The sequence below is a fragment of the Naegleria fowleri genome (genome assembly GCF_008403515.1).
Source record: "Naegleria fowleri strain ATCC 30894 chromosome Unknown tig15, whole genome shotgun sequence".
NCBI lineage: Eukaryota > Heterolobosea > Eutetramitea > Acrasida > Naegleriidae > Naegleria > Naegleria fowleri.
The window spans coordinates 16,557-37,355 of record NW_025407947.1 but is presented as its reverse complement, the minus strand read 5'-3'; the positions used below and the strand labels follow the sequence as shown (position 1 = coordinate 37,355).

Genomic DNA, 20,799 nt, shown 5'->3' with positions numbered 1-20,799 from the left:
TGTTCATCATCATCAAGTGAGTGTCTAATGAATGTAATAATTGGTGCGTTGATGAAAATTTCTTTTTATCGTAGTTTGTCCTTTCACATGTCGCATGTCAACATTTCGTCGTTACATCAACAACAAAAAAGACTCTCATCTCTCAGTTCTGCTGCTCGTGGGCATCAATTTCGCTACTACCCTTCATCTCTTCGAAGAGAGACATTGTCGAGTCCATCATCATTCGACAACAATAATTTTCACTCTCTTGTTGTCGCCGACAGTACAATTTCCATCATCATCATCATAACTCACCATCTAGGAACAATTATTATTGAAAACTAAATAGTAATCATCATCAATCCTCCACACTCTCATCATGCCCATCGATAAAAAGAAACGTAATTTCATCATCACTCCCAATCAATTTTATTCCGAATTGAGTGAAGACACTTTTCGTAAACTTTGTATCAAGGATGTCAGCAAAAAGTTGTCCTATCCAATTTATTTGGACTTTTCGAATGATAAATTTCAGATCAATTCGGTGCAGGCATTGAGAATTATGAAAACTTCCTGTGTGAAGGAATTGGATATTAGGTAGGTTGTGCAATTATGAATGAATATAATAATATTACAACCAAATTTGTATCATGACTAAATGATGGATCATTGTTGACTATTGTTGTTTTTCATTGGTTGGACATGCCTTGTTAATTGTTGCGGAATGAACTCGCTGTTCATCCTTTGATGATAATACTGACATTTTCACACACCGTTAACTGTGTTTTTTCATCATGAACAACCATCACCACACGTCGATCCTCTCTTTCTTCTTTAAACGGTTCTTGTTGTTGTTGTTTCTGTTGACGTTACATTTTCACACAAAATTACACACATTTACTCTCTTCACACAGCAAAAACCGATTTAAAGAAATTGACAAAACCTTTGAAATGTTCACTCGTTTGAAACGTCTCTATGCCTCTCATAATGAAATTCACAAATGTCTCTTTAGTAATGTTCACTCACATCTTGTACTTTTAGATTTGAGTCACAACTCGCTCTCTTCTGTTCCAGAATCCTTGTCTCAATTGGTGAATTTGGAATTTCTCGACATGTCATATAACATGATTTCGAATGGAACAGAGACGGTGACTCGATTACGTGGCTGTATGAAATTGCGAGATTTGAATTTGTCATTCAATCAATTGGATATGAATAAGGAAAAATTGGACAATTTTCTTGTGGAATTGAAGACAAATTTCAAAAAATTGAAGAGTGTGAATTTTGATTCGAATCCTTTCGTCATGAAGTTAATGAATTACAGAGCTCTTTTCGTTGCTCGATTACAATTGACAAGTTTGGATGGAAAGGAAATTTCTAGCAAGGAACGCAAAAATGCTAGTCAACAAGGAGATGGATCTTCCAACTTGATTCAACCCTTGTTCTTTGATGAAGTTGGAGAACAACTCAAAGGAACGTCTAGAGGTCTCATGAAACGAGTTCCATCTTTCAATAATTTATTTAGTGTTCTTCAAACCAAAGTCGTGGAGGACGAACCAATTATTGAAGAACCTGGAAGAAGAGCCACTATTGTTGAGACCATTAAGGAACAAACACACTTTGACAAGATCAATGAAGTGTTGGAAAATACTTCACAAATTTACTTGTTAGTGGCTGGTCAGAAATTGTTGAGAACTATGAAACAATTGTTGTCAAACATTTCAGACATTTCCATGAAGTTGCACGCAGACGATCCAAATACCATTGGACTCAATGGTTATGTGAAATTTATTGAATTGTTGAAAGGTTACATTACACGTGACGAAACACATACTCTCAAGGAGTGTTTCATTCGTTGCTTGGTCACTAGTTTTGGTTTCTATACTCGCACCTTTGACAATGCTACTCGAGAAGAGGTTCAAGCTCTCACCGAGTTGGGCAAATTCCTCTTCTGGAACAATAATACTGAAATTTTGAGAACCACCAATCAGGCACTTCATCAATTCATTTTGTCACAAAGTGGAAAATTCAATCAACAACCCATTGCCAATTTGTGTACTGTTCTCAAGTATTTTGATGACTATGATCCTTTGAGTATTCCAAAAATCTCAACACCTCAAGAACTCAATCGTTTGAGCATGAAATTGAAACAACCATTGACAGTGGATGACCCAACGCAGAGGAGTTCTCCAAGTTATCTGATTCCAAACTTTTCTGACACGCGAAGACGTTCCTCCTATATTGGACCTGTCATGGATGAAGACATGCCAAGTGCCAACAGTCAAAAACGAAGCATGCAAAATAATGATGGAAATGGAAATTCTCTCCTCGCTACGGCCAAAACTAAGAAACTTCAGGGAATTACCAAATTTTACCAAGAGTTCATGACCAATCAATTCAAATCCTTTTCTTCCAACATGAATGACATTCCAAACGAAATTTTGCAATTACAAATTCAAAGCACTGATTTGTTGGTCAAGACCTTTAACTTTACAGATGCCATGATTTTGGCCATGACTGAATCTGATTTCTTGGACAATCTTATGGACATTATTATCAAGCAACACAAAGAATTTTTGGAATCTCCAACCAAACCAACCACTCTGCAACCACAAGTTCAGAAATATATTTTGCTGTTAAAACTGTTCGTGGTCACGTCGGCCTGTGCAGAAAAATTCTCTGGAAAAATTATTACATTGACCGAACATTTAACCAATGCAGTGTATTTTGTGAAACCAAAGGTCGATCAACATGTTAATGAAGAGGTTGTGACCACAAATAACAACAACAATACTTCCTCTCCATCTTCACCTGCGAGCGGCAACAAAGAAAGCGCAATTACTGAACAAGTCATTGAGGCTCTAGTTTCTGGATATGGACAAAGTCATTTTGCAAGCTGTTTGGGAGTTCTTCAAACAGCACTTGCAAGCGTTTGTCATGTCTCAAAAATTAAGGATGAAATGTTCAAAGAGAAAAAGTTTATGGATCTCCTCCTCTCGACTGTAAAGCATTTCTTTAATAATGGTATCACCACCATGAATATCAAACAAATTGCTGGAGCTTTAGAGTCTATTGACACATTATTGACAATTTATCATTACAAAATGGTGAAACATCAAACACAATATGTCACATCGAGTAGAACTCTGGTAAGAGCAGGTGACAACACTCAAATGACTGATGAGTCATATCGTTTACAAGGAATGCAAGTCATGATCAATATGAATCAAATTCATGACTTACAAGACATTCTATTGAGACTTATTCAAGAAGAAACTCTTCAAACGATTTTAATCAATCCTGTGTTGGGAGTTCCACTGGTCTCTACTGTATTACATTTAATTCAAATGTTACCGCTTTTGAATATTAACAAACATTTAAAGATGGTGAATGATCCAAAATATTGCGCTCTCCTTCAGCAACGTCTCTTGGAAATGGTCTTGCTAAATACTAACACATCGAATGTCACTTCCACCTTGGATAATGAAAACAACTTGTTGTCTGTGTCGAGTTCCCTCGAATTAAATCGACTTGCTGCAAGTTGTTTCATTTCAGTCATTAGAGAAACAAATATCGAAAAGGATCTCTTGAAAAAAGTTGTCACATCCATCAGTACTTTGTCGAGAGAAGCGGGATATAGAGGAACAAAACTGAATCACTCATTTGAGTTGTCGACATTGCTTGGAATTTTGAGCTATGTGAAAAAGGAAGAACTGTTGTCAGAGTACAAAGATATTCTTTTAATTCAATTATTGAAGATTATTCAACAGCTAACAGTTGATTTATCCACCAAGCAACTATATTACAATCTCATCGATCATTGTATTCGCTTGTTAAGAGTGTTGCAACCTATTCCTCCTTCAGAACAATTAGATTTCGAACAATTTGGAAAGCTCTTCATTCTAATCACCAAACAAGAGCAACAAATCGAAAGAGAAAATCCACAGCTGTATTCTATTGAAGCATTCGAACAAAACGCTTCATTCAACGGAATTGGAGTTCAAATTAGTCAAACCAGTTCAAGAAATCAAACATTAACCGTTGAATCATTGCCACTCTTTGCCAATCAGTACATTATTCTATTGAAATGCATTTCAGAACTTGAAATATCTAGCTTTGTCTGTTTGCGTGTCATGATTCGTTTGGCTGGGTCATTAGAATCGTTGTCACCTGCAAAATTGGAGAAGGAATTCATGACTGAAGAAAACAAGAGTCGACTTCAAATGGTGACCGATCTTCTCAAAAATATCATTTCCTTAGTTTCGAAACCAGTGGTGCCCAATGAAAACGAACGCCAACTCTCTCAGAAGGAGCTGAAGAAAATCAGAAGAAAATCATTGAGAAAATCAATATCCATGTCTACTCGTAGTTTCGGAACGATGGAAACAGTATTTAATGCATCCAATGAAATCAAAAATGCAACAGATGATTCTCGGAGAACTTCATTGAGAATGAAAAAGAGATCTTCATTGAGAGCCAATCCAGAAGAACTATCACACCAAATGAAGCAACCAAACTATGTTCAAATGTTAAATTATGGCATGTTCGATCAATATTCTGCAAATTATTGGAATGAAAGAACACTCGATTTGTCCCGACAATTGTATTCGATGGTCCTTGATGATGTGACATCTGAATGGTCTGATGAATTGAAGAACAATCCATTTAAATTATTTAATCCATTCTTTGTTCATTCCAAGCAAGAAGAAGCAGCCGCGGAAGAAAAGAAAGATGAGGATCTCACTCTCTCTGCAGATAGTGATTTGTCCGATATTTCCTCATTGGACAGCGAAGATGAAGACAATGGAGCTGAAACTCAATCATCACCACACATTCGAAGAATTCACAGAAAATCTGGAACGAATAAGGAATTTGTAGATTTACTGTTGAGAAAGAAGCAGAAAGATCAAATGAAACGTGAACAACAACAACAACATGCCAATCCTCTAACGACCATGTGGTCCTTCTATGATGACTCGACTCATTCCTTCTCTGCCAATGATTTTTATCGATTGGTATTTTCTGATGAATTATTGCGTGACAATGTGTATGATGTCATTACCCAATCCATTACTTCCACCAAAATTTCACTCTCACAATTGCTATCCGATAAGGAATTGAAATATTTGTTTATTGGAACGATTGGACTTCGAATGATTAATTTGATGAAACTGAGTGAGTTTGGTGCCTCTCAAATCATTCCTCTCATTCATCAAGTGTTGAGCAATACCTTATTTGGAAGTTACCGTGTGAACATGTTGAGTGTGAAGATTTTAACTCATCTCTTGGAATCGGTCCTTCAGAAAACTCTCAATCAAGGAACTGCTCTTCGTAGTGTTGCCAATAACAAATCCAAAGCTGAAGCATGGAAAGAGGTACTTCACATTATTGATCAAATTTCTCAAATTATTCAACAAATGAATAATACGTTGAGATATCGATTGCAATTCCACTTTTCAAAGACAACTCCATTCTCGAGTGATGAGAGACACTTTTTGTATAATTATGTGAAATTGTGGCACACGATTGTAAACACCATTCGAAATATTCCATTCCATTTATTGACAGATGCTAAAGATTATGATCATGAGCTACTCAATGAACTCTGTCAGAGTCAATTATTAAGTTTTTGGGTGCTTCCATTACCTGACTTTGCCGTTTTGATTCGTTTACTGTATTATCACTCCATTACGGAACATATCCCAGATTCTGATGACACACGAGACAATACGCTGTTTGGAAATTTGTATAGAATTCAATATTTAGAAGAATTGACCTTACCACTCTATAGTGTGACATCAGACAAGCAAGAATTTTCTGGAATTTCTCTCTCAAATCCTCACGCGCAATACATGAATCAAAAACGCAAGTTGACCATGTTATTAACAGAAATTTGCGGAGTCTACATGAGATTTGATCGTTTCAATTTGTACAACATGCTCGATTTCATTGTCCGATTGTCTCCTTTCACAAACGACTCTGGCAGCAATGTTGAGAGTTCCAATTCCTATTACAGTGTCATTAACACTCCATCTTTCAGAAATTCACTTCTCGAACAAATTTTGATAGAAGAATCTCTAGTGAGAAAAAGTTACTTGTTGAGTAAGAGTTTGAAATCTGGTGATGTTGTGGCCTATGATCGATGCACGGTGAATCATCAACCATGCATCTTGGTCTTATTCGAAAAGAAAATTGGAATTTATTCCTTTACTGAAAATGTGAATACTGGAAAAATGTTTTTATCGGAAACCTCAATCATGAACTTGTCACAAATTGAATCCGTGAGTTTAGCATCACCTTATACTGGAAAATATCTTGCCCTTAAAACATCCAAAGAATCTCTTTTCATTCAATTCAGTAATGACACATTTTGTGCCAAATTGATTTCACAAATTCACAACAAGATCAATTCTTTGGATATTTCTATTGATTGGAGATTATTCAAAGGTTTACAAACAATGTTCGCATCAGGTGTGGATGAACAATTACTATTTTTCAGTGAAGTATTATTGGACCTGGGCAAGGGAGGAGGAGAACAGAAATGTTGCATCGCTCTTTCCAATTATGCCATTTACTTTATACATGAGAAAATTTCAACTGAACTCAAAATTGTGAATTCCAAAAATGTCTCAAATTTCACACAAGAGAAGTTGGATTGTACTTCATTCATTGAAAAGATTTGTCAATTTGAAATTAATGAATTATGGATTGATTACAAATCGGTGCAACAAACCACACCAACGACCAAAGTGAAATTGAATAAGACTTTGGAAGAACATTCCAAAACGTCACCAAAAAAGGAAAGTATTTATTTCACCTTCCCAAGTGATTTTGCCAAGATTTCATTCATTGCTAATCTTTCTGCCTATCAATCCTCTTATCAATCTTTGCAAGCTTAGATTTATTCAATTAAAATAAAAGTTCGTTACATGATTTTTATTGTTTGCCTCAATGACATGCTCTCTCTATTAGTGAGAATTCGAGATTTTAAATCTCAACTCCCTAAATTGAGGGAAACATCATGTCATTGTGGAAATTGAGAAACAGTATCTCAAGGCCCAATTGTTTGTTTACTGATATGACCATTTCACTGTAATTGGGATCATGACAATTTCTTTCCAGAAAGGTGTTCAATGGCGACAGCAGCACATTTCGGAAAATTCTCCTCCAATCTTCGGAACGAAACCCAACAAATGGTGCGACGCGAGGATACTCCTCCTCTCCGTGGCTACAAAATGGTTTTGCTTCTGGTCTCAGTAGGAATTCGCAGTTTAAAAAAAACTGGAGACATACAGTTTTCGTCATTAATGATAAATTTCCATATATAGACTCTATCTACAAACCCCAAACACACACACAAGAATCTCCTGATCATAATAATTATACAAACAACAACAAGAAAATGGTTGAAAGTTGTACCACCATCCATTCAAAGCTGCAGGAGACTTCAAGAAGCCTCTTCCGATCTATCTTGTCCTTATTGGAGAGTCCTACCATGGCCATTCTCGCATTCCTCTTGAATTGGGTGGATTATATTCTCTTTCTAATCATGTATTATTGGAATGGAAAGAAGTATTTGGTTCATGATTTGAGAGGAGATATGGATCCGAGTTTATTGGCTTCTCCTTATTTTCCGAGCAAGGATTCCATCAAGATTGTAAGTTGTAAAAGTTGAATCAATGATGATCATGATGATGGGGATGATGATGATGGATTGGATCGGTCAATTAATTGTATGAATTTGACAAATTCCGATGAACTATGAATATTCATTGTCAACGATTATACAATCTATGATAACATGTCGGAATTGAATCTCATCATGGTCTTTAACTGGATGATTCTTCTTTTCAATATGGCTATTGAATATAATGAAACAAAAACAGAAAAATCCAAAGGAATACTTTGATCTTGAAAATAAGAGTCCTATTTATCGTCACCTTATGAGTCACACTCATGATGGATCACTCGTCGAGAAGGAGAGTGTTTTAGATGAATTACTTCCTGCTTCCATACGAGATAAATTATTTAATCAAGTCGATGAACAACGTTTGAAAGTTAAGAATTTGTTGCAACAACACGCCAAACAGGAAAACATTCAAAATTTGCAACATGCCACTTCATGGAAAAACCTCGAATATCCTGATTTGAAAATGTCCAAAGAAGTTGAACAACGAGTCGTTCCAGAAACTCTCTTCCAATACTTTAAACATTGTATGCAGCATTATGCAGATAAGCCATGCATTGGTCAAAGAGTTCTACGTAAAATGCATACAAAGGAAGTGAATGCAGAAAATGGAAAGAAGAAAGTTTGGTACACTCCAGAATTTGAGAATGAAGCAACCATGTATACGTATCGGCAATTTGAAGAAAGGGTTGATGCTTTGGCAAGAGCCATGCAGAAATGTTTCAATTTGGAAAGTAGTGGAGGAGATTTGGACTTTTTCACTTTCGACGACAGTCATGAGAGTGACCAAACTCGAAACAGTCGATTTGCAATTTATGATGACACTTCTTATGAATGGTTTGTTACAGCATTGGCTCTCTTCCAGCAAAATGTATCGATTGTGACTGTCTATGCAAGTTTAGGAATTGACAGCTTGATTCAAGCACTGAATGAGTCCAAAGTCTCTGGAGTCATGATTAATTTCAGTTCTCTCAAAGAGGTTGTTCCAAAAATTGCTTCTCAATGTCCTCGTGTGAAATACATTTTATACAATTTGAGAATGTGTGAAAATAGCACAGATGCAGTTGAAAAGCGTGAAAAATTATTGAACGAACTCACTCAAAAATATGGACAACATTTGGTCTTGACCAATATTGAAGAAATGATTGAAATGGGACTCCAAGATAAGCGAAATCAACAATCTGTGACAGAATTTAAGATCAAAGGCAAACCTCACACAAGCAAGGACGTGTGTATTTTAATGTACACTTCTGGATCGACTTCAGCACCCAAAGGAGTTCTCATTACTCATCACAATTTGCTCTCAGCCATTGCTTCCTTTAATGTTTGCCTGGGAATCGAACGAACTTTGGAATATATTCATGTGGCCTATCTTCCACTGGCACACATTTTAGAAATTCTTGTACATAGCATCATTTTCCTTCGAGGAGGAATGATTGGTTATGGAAATGCAAGAACACTCTCCGAAGGAACCTGTTTACCGTGTGGTGACATGAAATTCTGGAGACCTTCCGTACTCGTTGGTGTTCCAAAAGTATTCGATACCATCAAGAAAGGAGCTCAATTACAACTTCATTCGATTGCTGAAAAGCGAGGACCATTCCTTGGATGGCTTGTGAATACACTCTTTCAAATTGCCTATCAATGTAAAAAGAATGCCATTTCACACAATAGAGATACACCTTTTTGGAATTGGTTAGTATTCAAAAAGTTTACGGATGGTGTTGGAGGACGATTGAAACTCATGCTTTCCGGAGGTTCTGCACTCATTCCAGAAACTCAAGAATTTTTAAGAATTGGATTTAATTGTGTCTTTATGCAAGGTTATGGACTCACAGAGACATGTGCCGGTTCCACTGTGTCCAATGCCTATTTCCCATTCGCAACTGCTCATTGTGGTCCACCTGTACCTTGTGTGGAAATTCGACTTGTGGATGTTCCAGAAATGGGTTACACACACAGAGATCAACCCAATCCAAGAGGTGAATTATGGGTTCGTGGTGAAAATGTGACATTAGGTTATTACAAGCAGAAGGAATTAACATTGGAAGCTTATGGAAAATTACCAGGAGAGGAGGGCGATGCATTCTTTAAGACTGGAGATATTGTGGAAATATTACCAAATGGTTATATTCGAGTGGTGGATCGAGTGAAAAATTTAACGAAACTCCAGCATGGAGAGTATATTGCATTGAACAAATTGGAAAGTATATTTGCAGACACACCATTTATTCAACCTAATGGAATTTTGGTGTATGGTGATTCCTTTAGGGACTATGCAGTTGCTTTAGCGTTACCGCAAATGAAATATTTGGAATCGGTGGCACGTGAAAAAGGCATTGAATTTACTTCGAGTAAGGACCTTTTGCGAAATCCTCAAATGCTAAAGCTGATACTCAAGTCATTGGACGAATTGGCTGATCAGGCCAAGTTGGCAAGCTTTGAAAGAGTGAAAAAGATTTACCTCTGCGAAGAAGACTGGACAGTAGAAAATGGCATGTTGACAGCAACACAAAAGTTGAAACGACATGCCATCGTTGAGAAATATAAAAGACAAATCGAGGAAATGTATCAGGAATAAAGTGGATTTCACATTTGGTATTCATTATTTTTTCTCGGAATGTTCTCCACGCTTATTGCCTAATAATTGACGGAGTTGAAAATTGAAAATAAATAAATTAATTTTTTTAGGTTAATTGAAGCTTATTTCTTCTTTTGATTTCCTGGTGGGTCCATCATGAGTTGTGCTACTTCCTTGTTGACGAATAAAGAACTGTAATACTTGTCAGTTTCAAGTGTTGCCTTGTATCTTTGAGCAAGTTCTGCAATTAAACTCTTACGTTGCAAATAAGGTCGCATGATACCTGTGGACTTGGCTCTACTGATTCTTGATCCGTTAAGGGCTGTCATTCTAATCAAGGCGCCCGCAACTTTCTCACTCAAAATCATACCATCAAGGACTGGCCCAAATACTGGATATGTTCTTTCCTTGATCATGACGTCAACTCTAATCAAGCCCTTATGGGTTCTGTTCAATGGATATAATACAATGTGAACAAAGTTAAATTGAGAAATGATGGTATTTCTGTAGTAGTCACGTGTATGTTCGGACCAAATAATGTTGACATGATCATTTCCGACGTGTCTCTTCTTGTGGATTTGTTGTGGGTCCTTAGGATTATTTGGCATCATCGTTGGAACGTGGAACATGAGTTCAGTTCTATAATCAGCATAATATGGAGCATTGACGCCGGTAGAACCATTCTTATCCAAACCACCCATGAATCCCAAGTGATCCTGAAGATTGATGGTCCATCCCAAAGAATTTACAAATGCATTGTATTGATCACTTCCTTCAACGTTCATGAACAAATCTTGTTGATCGTCTTGACCCTCCTTCACATAGACAATACCAACTTTGTGCGTCTCACGAGGTTGAGTACCATCCAAATTACGTAAACTTCTCAAAAGTTTGCTATTGCTTTGAAGTGGAACAAATCGGCTTGTCAATGCAATGTGGACAAGACCCACAGAAGAGAGCAACAATCGAGTCATGCTTGCCTTACAGTCACCTCCGTACTTGTATCTCATGTTTGGCTCACGACACGAAACATCATAGGATGTGTAATCAGGTGCAATTTGATCTAAGAAATTGGCCTCATTGTCCTCCTCTTCATCAATCATTTGATCGAAAAGTGAGACAGTATCTCTATCCTTGAGTGGTCGATCGATATGGAATTGCATCAATGTGCCATTTTGTTCAGCCTCTGGAGTTTGGTTTAATAAACCTTCGGTAAGAACACTTCCAGTATAAATACCTCGTTCCTCAATTTCACTGTATGGCTGTGGAATTTCTCCATACAAGACTTGAGAATCCCACGAGTGTTTACCAGTCAAATCTCTTATAATGACTGTGACACCAGGACCTCCCTTTTCATTGGGTTGTTCAACCAAACTGATCACATACTGATTGTCATAAATGTAGAATCGAACATAATTCGAGCTTTCTGGTTCCAAGTCATCCAAACATTGAGTTTCCTCGGATAAGGTTGTGTGAAGAGCGGCATTATTACTTGTAGTTGGGAAGTGAGAGACGTGGTTCATTAAATGAGACAAGACGAACTCTGCAGAAATTTTGATATTTTCAATGTCGTCCTTAGTGAAGGTTGTACTTTGGCTGGCGAGGGCAGTTCCTGTGGTGGATGCTCTTGGGTTGCTTTGAGGACTCTCAACACCTGCACTGACACCACCTGGAACACCGACATGCTTCACAATGTTCAATCCCTGATCCACAGCAAAAATGACTTTGGTAATACTTTCCTTGTTGGAGAGAATGACGGAAGGTCCACACATGATCCAATCACACATGCTATAAAAAGTTTCTTCAATGAGCTTGGCACTGGTTTGATTTTGTTTGAGCAAGGCAACTTGCATTGGAATAATGGTACTCAATTGGAAAACAGTTTCACGAGAAATCATTGGTTCAGTCTCAGCTATTTGTGGATACAAATTGGTCAACGTGCTCAATGCCTCATAGATGGCAATAAATACCTCAGGTGGATAGTCCTTGAGTGGTTTTGGAGCATAAGTTTTTACAATATCCAACATGTTTCTAATGAAAATGACCGCAATTTCTGGATTCTTGTCAATCTCTTCATAAATTAAAACTACAATAACCCAAATAATATATTGCAAGTTCTTTGGATTCTTTTCTGATTTCAATGCCTTTTGTAAAATTGATTGAATTTGGAATTTGAGTTCGCTGTATACGTTGGCTTGTCCAGAGTACTCTTCGGAAACGCCTTGTGTCGCAAAGTGATTTGGGAAGCAAACCAAACTTCCGAGAATGGTAATGCATGCTTGACGCACTTCAGTGTTGTACTTGGAATTTTGTGCAGAATCTTTTCCTGAAGTTGATGAAGCTCCTCCCAAAATCCTGTCACAAACTTTCATGTAGTAACGAATGAGGATATGAGAACCGATTAATTCCTCATAACAGAAAATCTTCTTACTGCCCAATAAAATGGCGATGACAACAATTGGATCCTCATCCTCCAATCCAGAGCATAGAGCCTTATAGAAGAGTGACAAGTATCGAGTGTGAATTGGGCTACCTCCCTTTCTACAGAATATCTTACACAAAGCACTGTAGGCGACAGCACGACCTTGATTGAAATTATTTGCATTTTCACGGAAAACAGCTTCGAAATACCATGGTCCGAAAATGTCCAAAATAGAATTGGCATCTGGTGCATATGGAATACGGAAATCAATTTTTTGCTCCTTCAATTTCTTGATTGGAGGATCGGTACCAACATATGCCAAGCTGTGTGTAATGACTTCAATACCTTGGAATGCTTTGAGGTGAATTTCTGGGTCAACCAACTTGTTTGGATTGCCAATAATATGTAAGAACTGATTCCATGCATAGTACACGTATTCATCTGGTAAATCCAATTCTGTGGTTGAGTTTCCAACATTTGGATTTGGATTATTCTTTGGATTGAGACCTTCCCATTGAATTCTCACAACACTAGTACCTTCACTTGGACCATAGAGCAAGTTAATGACACGATTGGTCAAACCAATACAAACACTATTCCACTGATTAATAGTTGCATTATTCTTTGACCAAAAAATTCCATGTTCTTGCAAATGACGCCACATGGTCTTGTCATCCGACAAGGAACATAACCACAACTCAAACAAGACTTTCAACAATCCATACGATAATTCTGGAAGACCTCTCTTTCCTCTCAAAGTCGAATCCGTAATTCCCAATATAATCTTCAAAATATGATTCCAAGTTTCCTCCTCCAACATATCTCCCTTCACTCCCATCTGAAGGAAAATATCCAACACTCGATTACATAGATGAATATGATGTTTCTTCTCTTCCTGAGATCCCGATCCTCCAGTTCCCAATGTTCCATCTAAACCACGTTCCTCAAACAGCAATGAGAAGTGATTGAAAATCTGCTGTACAAAGTACTGTAAATTTTCTTGGAGGGGAGCTGGACGTTGAGCCTCTTCAAAGAGCCACTTATTGTAGACATTGATGGCCCGATCGATGGTTTGATGATCGGCAATGGGCAATTGGAAGGCATGGCCCAAGACTTCCATGACCCATTCTACGTGGGCAGTGGTCGTGAGGAAGTTTTTGGCTGTTGCATTCTGTTGATTGAAATAATCAGTGATGGCCGAGATGACAACACGTTTCACCTCGAGAGGAAAGGATTTGAGAATGTTTTTGGTGGGATCCGAGTGGATGAGTCCCAATTCATCAATCCAACCTAATAACATGATGATGAATGTGTATCTGTGTTATATTGTATTGATGATGATGATGTTGTTGTTGAATTAAATAATGAAAGAGAAAGTGAATTCAGCTGGAAAAAGGGTTTAGAGAACTACTATCACTTGATGAATCACAGAGAAAATATAATAAATATAAAAGTCAGCTTTGAACACGCAAAAACAAACAGCACGCTCTGTAGTGGAGGTGGTATTGATGATGATGATGATGATGATGTCCTCTCAGAGATGATGATGTTGTTGTTCTTCAGTTCTTCTAATGGTACGACACGAGGACACGAGCCGAGTGAAAAAAGTAAATTTTTTTTGTGTCTTGTGAAAAAACCATCATACGTCATAATCGCTTTGGACATCATGATTTTGACAACAAAAACAACAACCAATAACCACCGGCTCATCTTCTTCACTTTCAGAGGATTCACAAATTCAATTAACTTCTGAGAGAATCATCAATCAATATAAACAATGTATTGATCCAATTTCCCCTTCCTCGGAGAGTTAGTTGAATCACTCTCGGAGATCGGTTGAAAAAAATAATCCAAGGACAGCCATGATGATCGTCCCACCCACCAATAAAACGATCGTCTCCTTCATTCTCTTACTGATCATCTTGACTTTTGCCTCGTGTCGGGTTTACAGCTTTCATTCTGCTGCTACCAATCGGGATACTTCTCCGACCTTACAAGAGAAATTCAACTCAATCCAATCTCAACAACATCAACTACTCGTGAATCGATGGCATTATTATTTCCTTCAACTCATCAATCAAGTCAATTCCTACAAGTATAATTGTGCTAATATTCGTAATGATCCTAATGATGATGAAAAAAATCATTCCGAAAACCAATCAAATCGAGAATCCATTTTGGAGTTGAAACAAACTTGGTTTGCTGCTCCAAATGAATTGACACAATTTCCACAACATTATTTGAAATTGATTCAAAATGGATTGTTATCGAGTCGGGAAGATTTGTGGAAAAGATTTTCTTCTTTGATGACGACTATCAAAATGTCGAAAATTGGAGAATTTGGAAGAGAACATTTGAGAGTATTGAATGAATTGTTGAAAAGAGCGGAACAGCGAGATTTGTTGAGAATGGTCAAGTTGAGAAATGTCAATAATTTGGAGGAATTAAGAAAGAGGCAAAGAGCAATGAATATTCCAGAGACATTTGACAGTCGAATGCAATGGCCTTCTTGTATTCATGTAGGTGTTTTTGTTTTAATATTGAAGGAATATTTTGTACAATGCATGTTTCAAATTGAATTGAAATATTGACATTTTCACATGGAATGATGATGTGAACATAAATGACACTTGACAGCCCATTCGAGATCAAGGCAATTGTGGATCATGTTATGCTTTTGCTTCGACTGAAGTAATGAGTGATCGATTTTGCATCTTTTCAAATGCAAGCGTGAATGTGGTCTTGTCTCCACAAGATTTAATTTCATGCTCTTGGTATTCGTAAGTGATTGTTACAATTCAGTCATGAAATCTGAAAATTTTTAATTTAATTAATTTTCACATGCATTGGATCATTTGGCAAAATGAAATTGTAAAATATGTTGCGAATACTTTTTGGAATTGCAACACTGAAAATATCTTGCAATGAATAATGAATTTATTATTTGAACATTTCAATATTTTGAAATTCTCTCAGATTTGGTTGTGATGGCGGAATTCCTGGTCTTGTCTTTGATTATCTTCACAAAGATGGAGTCGTGTCAGACGCCTGTCTTCCTTATTTATCCTATAATGGAAATACTGGGCACAAATGTCCTTCCTATTGTTTCAATAATGCAAGCAAGCCATTGAAGGATGATAAATATTTTGCAAAATCAGTCTATCATGTAGGATCTTTCATTGAAAATAAGGAGGACCGAGTGATAGCCATTCAGCAAGAGATTTTAAAGAATGGTCCTGTGAATGCAGATTTTATGGTCTTTCAAGATTTTGTGACCTATAAAAGCGGAGTGTATAGACATTTGACAGGAAGTTTTGCTGGAATTCATGCTGTGAAAATTATTGGAGTAAGTGTGTGATATGAGAATTTTTTGTGACATTTAATGGAATTTGAAATTTGTGTTAATGGAATTTAATTCATTCCAATTAAATACATTCGTGAATTGAACCACAGTGGGGAGTGGAAAACAACATTCCTTATTGGTTAGTGGCAAATAGTTGGGGAACAAATTGGGGTTTTGATTTTGGTCACTTTAAAATATTGAGAGGTCAAGATGAGTGTGGAATTGAATTTTCAGTGTATTCAGGAATTCCAAACCTTGAAAATGTTCCAAAAACAACAACACCTAAATGAATTGTTGTTTAATCAATAAAATGATTTGTTGTAATTGTAAAGGTTTGACCATTCCACTCACAAACACAAAGCACTTCTATTCACATGAATGTAATCAGTAGTATTCCGAAAAATCTAATAACCTTTCCTTCACAATTTCAAAGAACTTTTCCTTATTAATGGATTTGGCACACCAAATAGAAATTTCTTGATTTTTCTGTTGTTGATTGCTCATATCACCACCTTTATCCTCAGCAACTAATCGAATAACCCCTTCCAATGGATCTTGACCAAATGCCTGAATATTCACTTGTTGGAATGTGAACATTTCTGGACAAAACAGAACACACGATGTTGAAGTGTCATATGAAGTCGATTCGAGAGTCACCAATAATAAGTCATGTCTCATTTTGACAATGGGAGGTAATGGCTTGTCATCGTATGGAGTGGAAATGATGTCTTGAATAATTTTCAAATTTTCTTGTGAAACGACATTCAAATTGGCAACTGACAATTCAAACAAAAGAATTTTTTCTGACAAGGTTTCCAGCACTATTTTTGCAGCCTCTCCATCGCAGAAAAAGTTCCATTCACTTCCATTCTTTTCATTTACAGGTTCTTGCACAAATAATGCTCCTCCCATAATGACCACCATTTTAAGTTTCTTTTTCACAAGTTCCGAGTTCTTTTTACATAATTTTGCCAAATTTGTTAATGGGCCAATACTGAACCATGTGTAATAGGAATCGTGTGGAGCTTGTTCCAACAATTTCAACATTTCATTTTCATAATCATTTTCCGAAATGACTTTCAATTGTTGCTGTGAATGGTTCTCTTCCACTTTTGGTAATTTCATTAAATCTGCCAAATCTCTATGAATTCTATAAAAGTCATAATCTTGAAACCATTTCGCTTCGGAAAAACAATGTGAACTTTCCTTGTTGGAAATTCTCTCATTGGCTCCCATAAATAAATGACAATTCGAAGGTAAAAAATTAGAAACGAGTTGCATACGTTGAATTAAATCAATTCCCCGATCCAAATGAAGTTGCATGCCTTTCACTAAACTGATGGCACAAATTTTGATCTTTGGATTTTTTAAAGTGACAGCTGTCAGATTGGTGATGGCAAAGACATCATCGGTTCCAAGATCGGTGTCGATGATAATGTTGTGTTGTTGTTCTTGATGATGAGAAAAACTTTCGGATGGGAGAAAGGGTGGAATTTGTGGAGGTGTTTGTGACATTTTTTTTAAATGAAAATACAAAGGAGTGAGAATTCTCTGTTAAAAAGTTCTTTTTTGGATCCCGAGTATGTGATAAACGTATTGAATATTTATTTACAACAATCAGAGTTGTTTCTTGTGGTATAATTATTGAAATAATATTTATGAAGATCGATTCATTGTCACAATGGAAGTTATGTGAAGCAGTGTGGGTTTCATTCTCTCGTGATGAGTTCAATGTGACACTTGGTCATGATCATTCACGCTTGTTTCATCACATGATCTACAATTTACTTATTCGGAACTACTTGTATCAACATTTACGGAATTTAATTCAAAATTCTCTTATTCGTACTCTCAAGTTTTCCCTCTCCATTAAAATAACATTCATGAATCGTCGTAATGATATATGGTTTTCCGACATTGGTCGGGCATTCCTCTTCCAATAACATCTCCACTAATTAATTAATAATAATAATATAAAACACATTCCTCGACCTTTTGAATTTTGACAACTTACATTTCACTCCGTATCCAAAATAATCTGGAATAGTTTTGTAGAGTGGCTCTTTTGAAGCGTTGGGATTGTCTTTTTTGAAAATTTCAAGGATGGGTTTAAAAACATGTTCTTTGGCGATGGCGAGAGCGACGTGACTTCGACCTGCTGTGGAGAAATCGTGCCAGTCCTTTTTCTGATATTGTTCGAGGAAGGATTGTAGAGAAGTGGCACAAGCTTCAGAAAGGATCGAAGAAGGTGCAGTGGATGTGGAAAATAATGAAGAGGAGGATTGGGAATTGGATTTATCTCCTCCTGATGAAGAAGAAGGTGTGATGATGGTTGTTGAGGAGTGATCGGCTGCAGCATCGAAAGATGGTTTGTTTGACATTTTTTCTTTTTTTGAAAAATGACGATCGAATGTTGGTGTTTATTTACAGGTATTTGTTCGTTCGTTTTGGTGCACCATTCGAGAGGAGAATTTAAAATTCTGGTGAGGAAGGTGGAAAGTTAGGAGCTTTTCTTTCAAATGAAAATTCTCTTTTTCCCATTGTTGAATAAGTGGTTGGTGGACTGAAGTCCATGTCAACCAACACATCATCATCATTGTCACCATTCAAGTCGATGGAGATATCGTCCGAGTGAGTTGGAGAATTAAGGGTATTAAATGAAAATGCTGTTGTTGAAGAAGAGGCTGAATCATACAATTTGGTGTCTCTTGGTGGAAACTCCTCGTGTTGGTACGTGTACGAATTGAAAGAACCGTAGTAGTTTGGGTCATCTGGCTCAATGATTAAATCTTCAACGTGCGTTTGAAGTTGTGTTTCAGTTTGATGGTCGAGCATCATCCTTCTGTCAGAAGTATTGTCCATGTAATAATTATGACTATCATAAGGCTCATTAAAAGTAAAGCCGGGAAATGTTGCCCATTCATCATCTTCCAAACATGCCCTATTGGGAGAGAAGAGCCACCTACCACCAAAATGTCCTCGTCGTCTCGTGGATGACCTTTTCGAGACTCGATTTGAAGAGGTGGCAAATAGATTCTCTTTCTGAAGTAGAATGGCGTTGTTTCTTCTGAAACGAGAACTGGAAGCTGCTGTACTGTTTGAAATAATTTGAAACAAGCAAGCATGCTTACTCTCATCATAGTTGGATTTGAGTGATCTCAGAGTGGTCCATAGCTCTCTCAAGGCCTTTTTCTTCTTGGCAATAGCGTTTGTTGCAGTTAGATCATTCGTATTTTGGTTTGTAGTCTTGGAAGCAGATTTCGAAATGTTCGAGACATTCACTCCTATGATGGAGACTTCATCAGTCTTACTCAAGTTGGAGAGAATATTCAAGTTATTCCTACTGCTCCTAACGCGTTCGTTATTGCTGATGCTACCTTCCGTAGTAGAGCTACGGGCATTAGTTTTTGAAGGCTCTCCTTCTAATTCTTCCTCAAAGCTCATGAAGCGACCAGCTTGGTTGTTGTTCCTCTCGGACTTTAAAAGTTTCCCCTTACTTCTCTTTTCATAGACTCGGAAAGTTGCATTGGAATAATTGTTATACATTTCTATTCGACCGTGTGTTGTGATTAGGGAAGGTTCCTCAATTCTTCCTAATATATCTCTCGTATGCTGTTAAACCTAACTGGTTGTTAGCCAATCAATTCTTGCACGTAGTATAAGGCTTTCAATGTTCCTTCAAAAGATGGGTAAATTAAGACTTCGCGTAGCCTTGGAACAGTCTGGTCGATTTTTTTCTTCTATTTATTTCTAGCTTTTGTATTAGTCTTTCTTGAGCTTGTTGTCCGTAGAGGGCTGACTTATTATGCTCTCATTCTTGTGATCTTGAGTGGTTGTTGCACTTGCTGATATTGTGGTGGTAATGATGTCCGAACGATTATTGGTTGCATTTTGCGTGTTTGTTGAGGCCTTGGATGACGACGATGAAGTTGTTTCTTCCTCACAGATAGAGGGTTGTTGGTCTTGCTGTTCTTGTTGTTCTTTGAGAAGAGACTGTTGTTTTTCTTGTTCTTCCAATAGTTTTCTCTTCTTTCTTAGGAGAAGTTTTTTACGCAGAGCTTGTTTGTCCTCTTCATGTAATTGTCTTAGCATGGGTATGACACTGTGAGACGTCAAATGTGTTCCAAAGTCGGACAAGAAAAAATATCAAATTTAGTTTAGAGATGATGTTTTTCACATTGGTGTGGAATCATCATGCACATTTCGTACATTTTTCATCAAAAGGTATGATAATCATAAATTCAATGATGATTTTAAAACAAATAGATCTAAAAATCAACCACTACTACATACATAAATAATGTTACACTCAAAGCCATTGTAATTAAAAACAAAATAGCAACGTGATATTTAGCAATAGACGGCACGTAATACATAAATACAAGGCACGCTAAAAGCGCCACTATTGATGTCCATAGAACTTTAACAAAGTTTGGATGCAGAGAGGAGCCAGGCTTTAATATAAAGCCAATGGTACCTTTCTTGAGAAATCCTGGTAAATTGGCGAGTGGGTCGACGTTAATGGAGGGATTGGAAGTGGTTTCCGAGGAGGTTGATGATGTAGTTTCTGTGGTGGTGTTGGTGTTGGATGATGTGTTCTCTGTTGTGGTGCTTGGTGGTGATGCTTCCGATTTCGACATTTTTTAACCTGTTGTTTTTTGAGTTTTTTGAAGATATTTGTTTTTAATTAATATTTATTTTTCAAGACGGATCCTATCTATGTATCAAACACCAAACGTGACCTCTTTATTGTATTCATCAATCATTAATCATAAGGATTGTGTTC

At 37.0% G+C, this 20,799-nt stretch overlaps 8 protein-coding genes across 8 annotated transcripts; 3 read left to right on the top strand and 5 right to left on the bottom strand.

The window, feature by feature from the left end:
* Positions 1-358: 358 nt before the first annotated feature.
* FDP41_012539 (uncharacterized protein) lies at positions 359-6,879 on the top strand (the record flags this gene model as incomplete). Its single annotated transcript, XM_044703069.1, has 2 exons — positions 359-576; positions 894-6,879. 2 exons carry the CDS (start codon positions 359-361, stop codon positions 6,877-6,879), a joined length of 6,204 nt encoding a protein of 2,067 aa, XP_044565992.1.
* Positions 6,880-7,475: 596 nt separating this feature from the next.
* Positions 7,476-10,248, top strand: FDP41_012538 (uncharacterized protein; the record flags this gene model as incomplete). Its single annotated transcript, XM_044703068.1, has 2 exons — positions 7,476-7,637; positions 7,867-10,248. 2 exons carry the CDS (start codon positions 7,476-7,478, stop codon positions 10,246-10,248), a joined length of 2,544 nt encoding a protein of 847 aa, XP_044565991.1.
* A 122-nt stretch (positions 10,249-10,370) lies between these two features.
* On the bottom strand, positions 10,371-13,970 carry FDP41_012537 (uncharacterized protein; the record flags this gene model as incomplete). The annotated part of the gene is made up of 1 exon (XM_044703067.1): positions 10,371-13,970. The coding sequence occupies one exon, from the start codon at positions 13,968-13,970 to the stop codon at positions 10,371-10,373; it is 3,600 nt and encodes a 1,199-aa protein (XP_044565990.1).
* A 562-nt stretch (positions 13,971-14,532) lies between these two features.
* Positions 14,533-16,303, top strand: FDP41_012536 (uncharacterized protein; the record flags this gene model as incomplete). The annotated part of the gene is made up of 4 exons (XM_044703066.1): positions 14,533-15,189; positions 15,308-15,450; positions 15,647-16,016; positions 16,124-16,303. 4 exons carry the CDS (start codon positions 14,533-14,535, stop codon positions 16,301-16,303), a joined length of 1,350 nt encoding a protein of 449 aa, XP_044565989.1.
* A 94-nt stretch (positions 16,304-16,397) lies between these two features.
* Positions 16,398-17,528, bottom strand: FDP41_012535 (uncharacterized protein; the record flags this gene model as incomplete). Its single annotated transcript, XM_044703065.1, has 1 exon — positions 16,398-17,528. One exon carries the CDS (start codon positions 17,526-17,528, stop codon positions 16,398-16,400), a length of 1,131 nt encoding a protein of 376 aa, XP_044565988.1.
* Positions 17,529-17,836: 308 nt separating this feature from the next.
* FDP41_012534 (uncharacterized protein) lies at positions 17,837-18,394 on the bottom strand (the record flags this gene model as incomplete). Its single annotated transcript, XM_044703064.1, has 2 exons — positions 17,837-17,964; positions 18,028-18,394. The coding sequence occupies 2 exons, from the start codon at positions 18,392-18,394 to the stop codon at positions 17,837-17,839; spliced, it is 495 nt and encodes a 164-aa protein (XP_044565987.1).
* A 91-nt stretch (positions 18,395-18,485) lies between these two features.
* On the bottom strand, positions 18,486-19,559 carry FDP41_012533 (uncharacterized protein; the record flags this gene model as incomplete). The annotated part of the gene is made up of 1 exon (XM_044703063.1): positions 18,486-19,559. The coding sequence occupies one exon, from the start codon at positions 19,557-19,559 to the stop codon at positions 18,486-18,488; it is 1,074 nt and encodes a 357-aa protein (XP_044565986.1).
* A 216-nt stretch (positions 19,560-19,775) lies between these two features.
* On the bottom strand, positions 19,776-20,653 carry FDP41_012532 (uncharacterized protein; the record flags this gene model as incomplete). The annotated part of the gene is made up of 2 exons (XM_044703062.1): positions 19,776-20,115; positions 20,307-20,653. 2 exons carry the CDS (start codon positions 20,651-20,653, stop codon positions 19,776-19,778), a joined length of 687 nt encoding a protein of 228 aa, XP_044565985.1.
* Between the last annotated feature and the right edge of the window lie 146 nt (positions 20,654-20,799).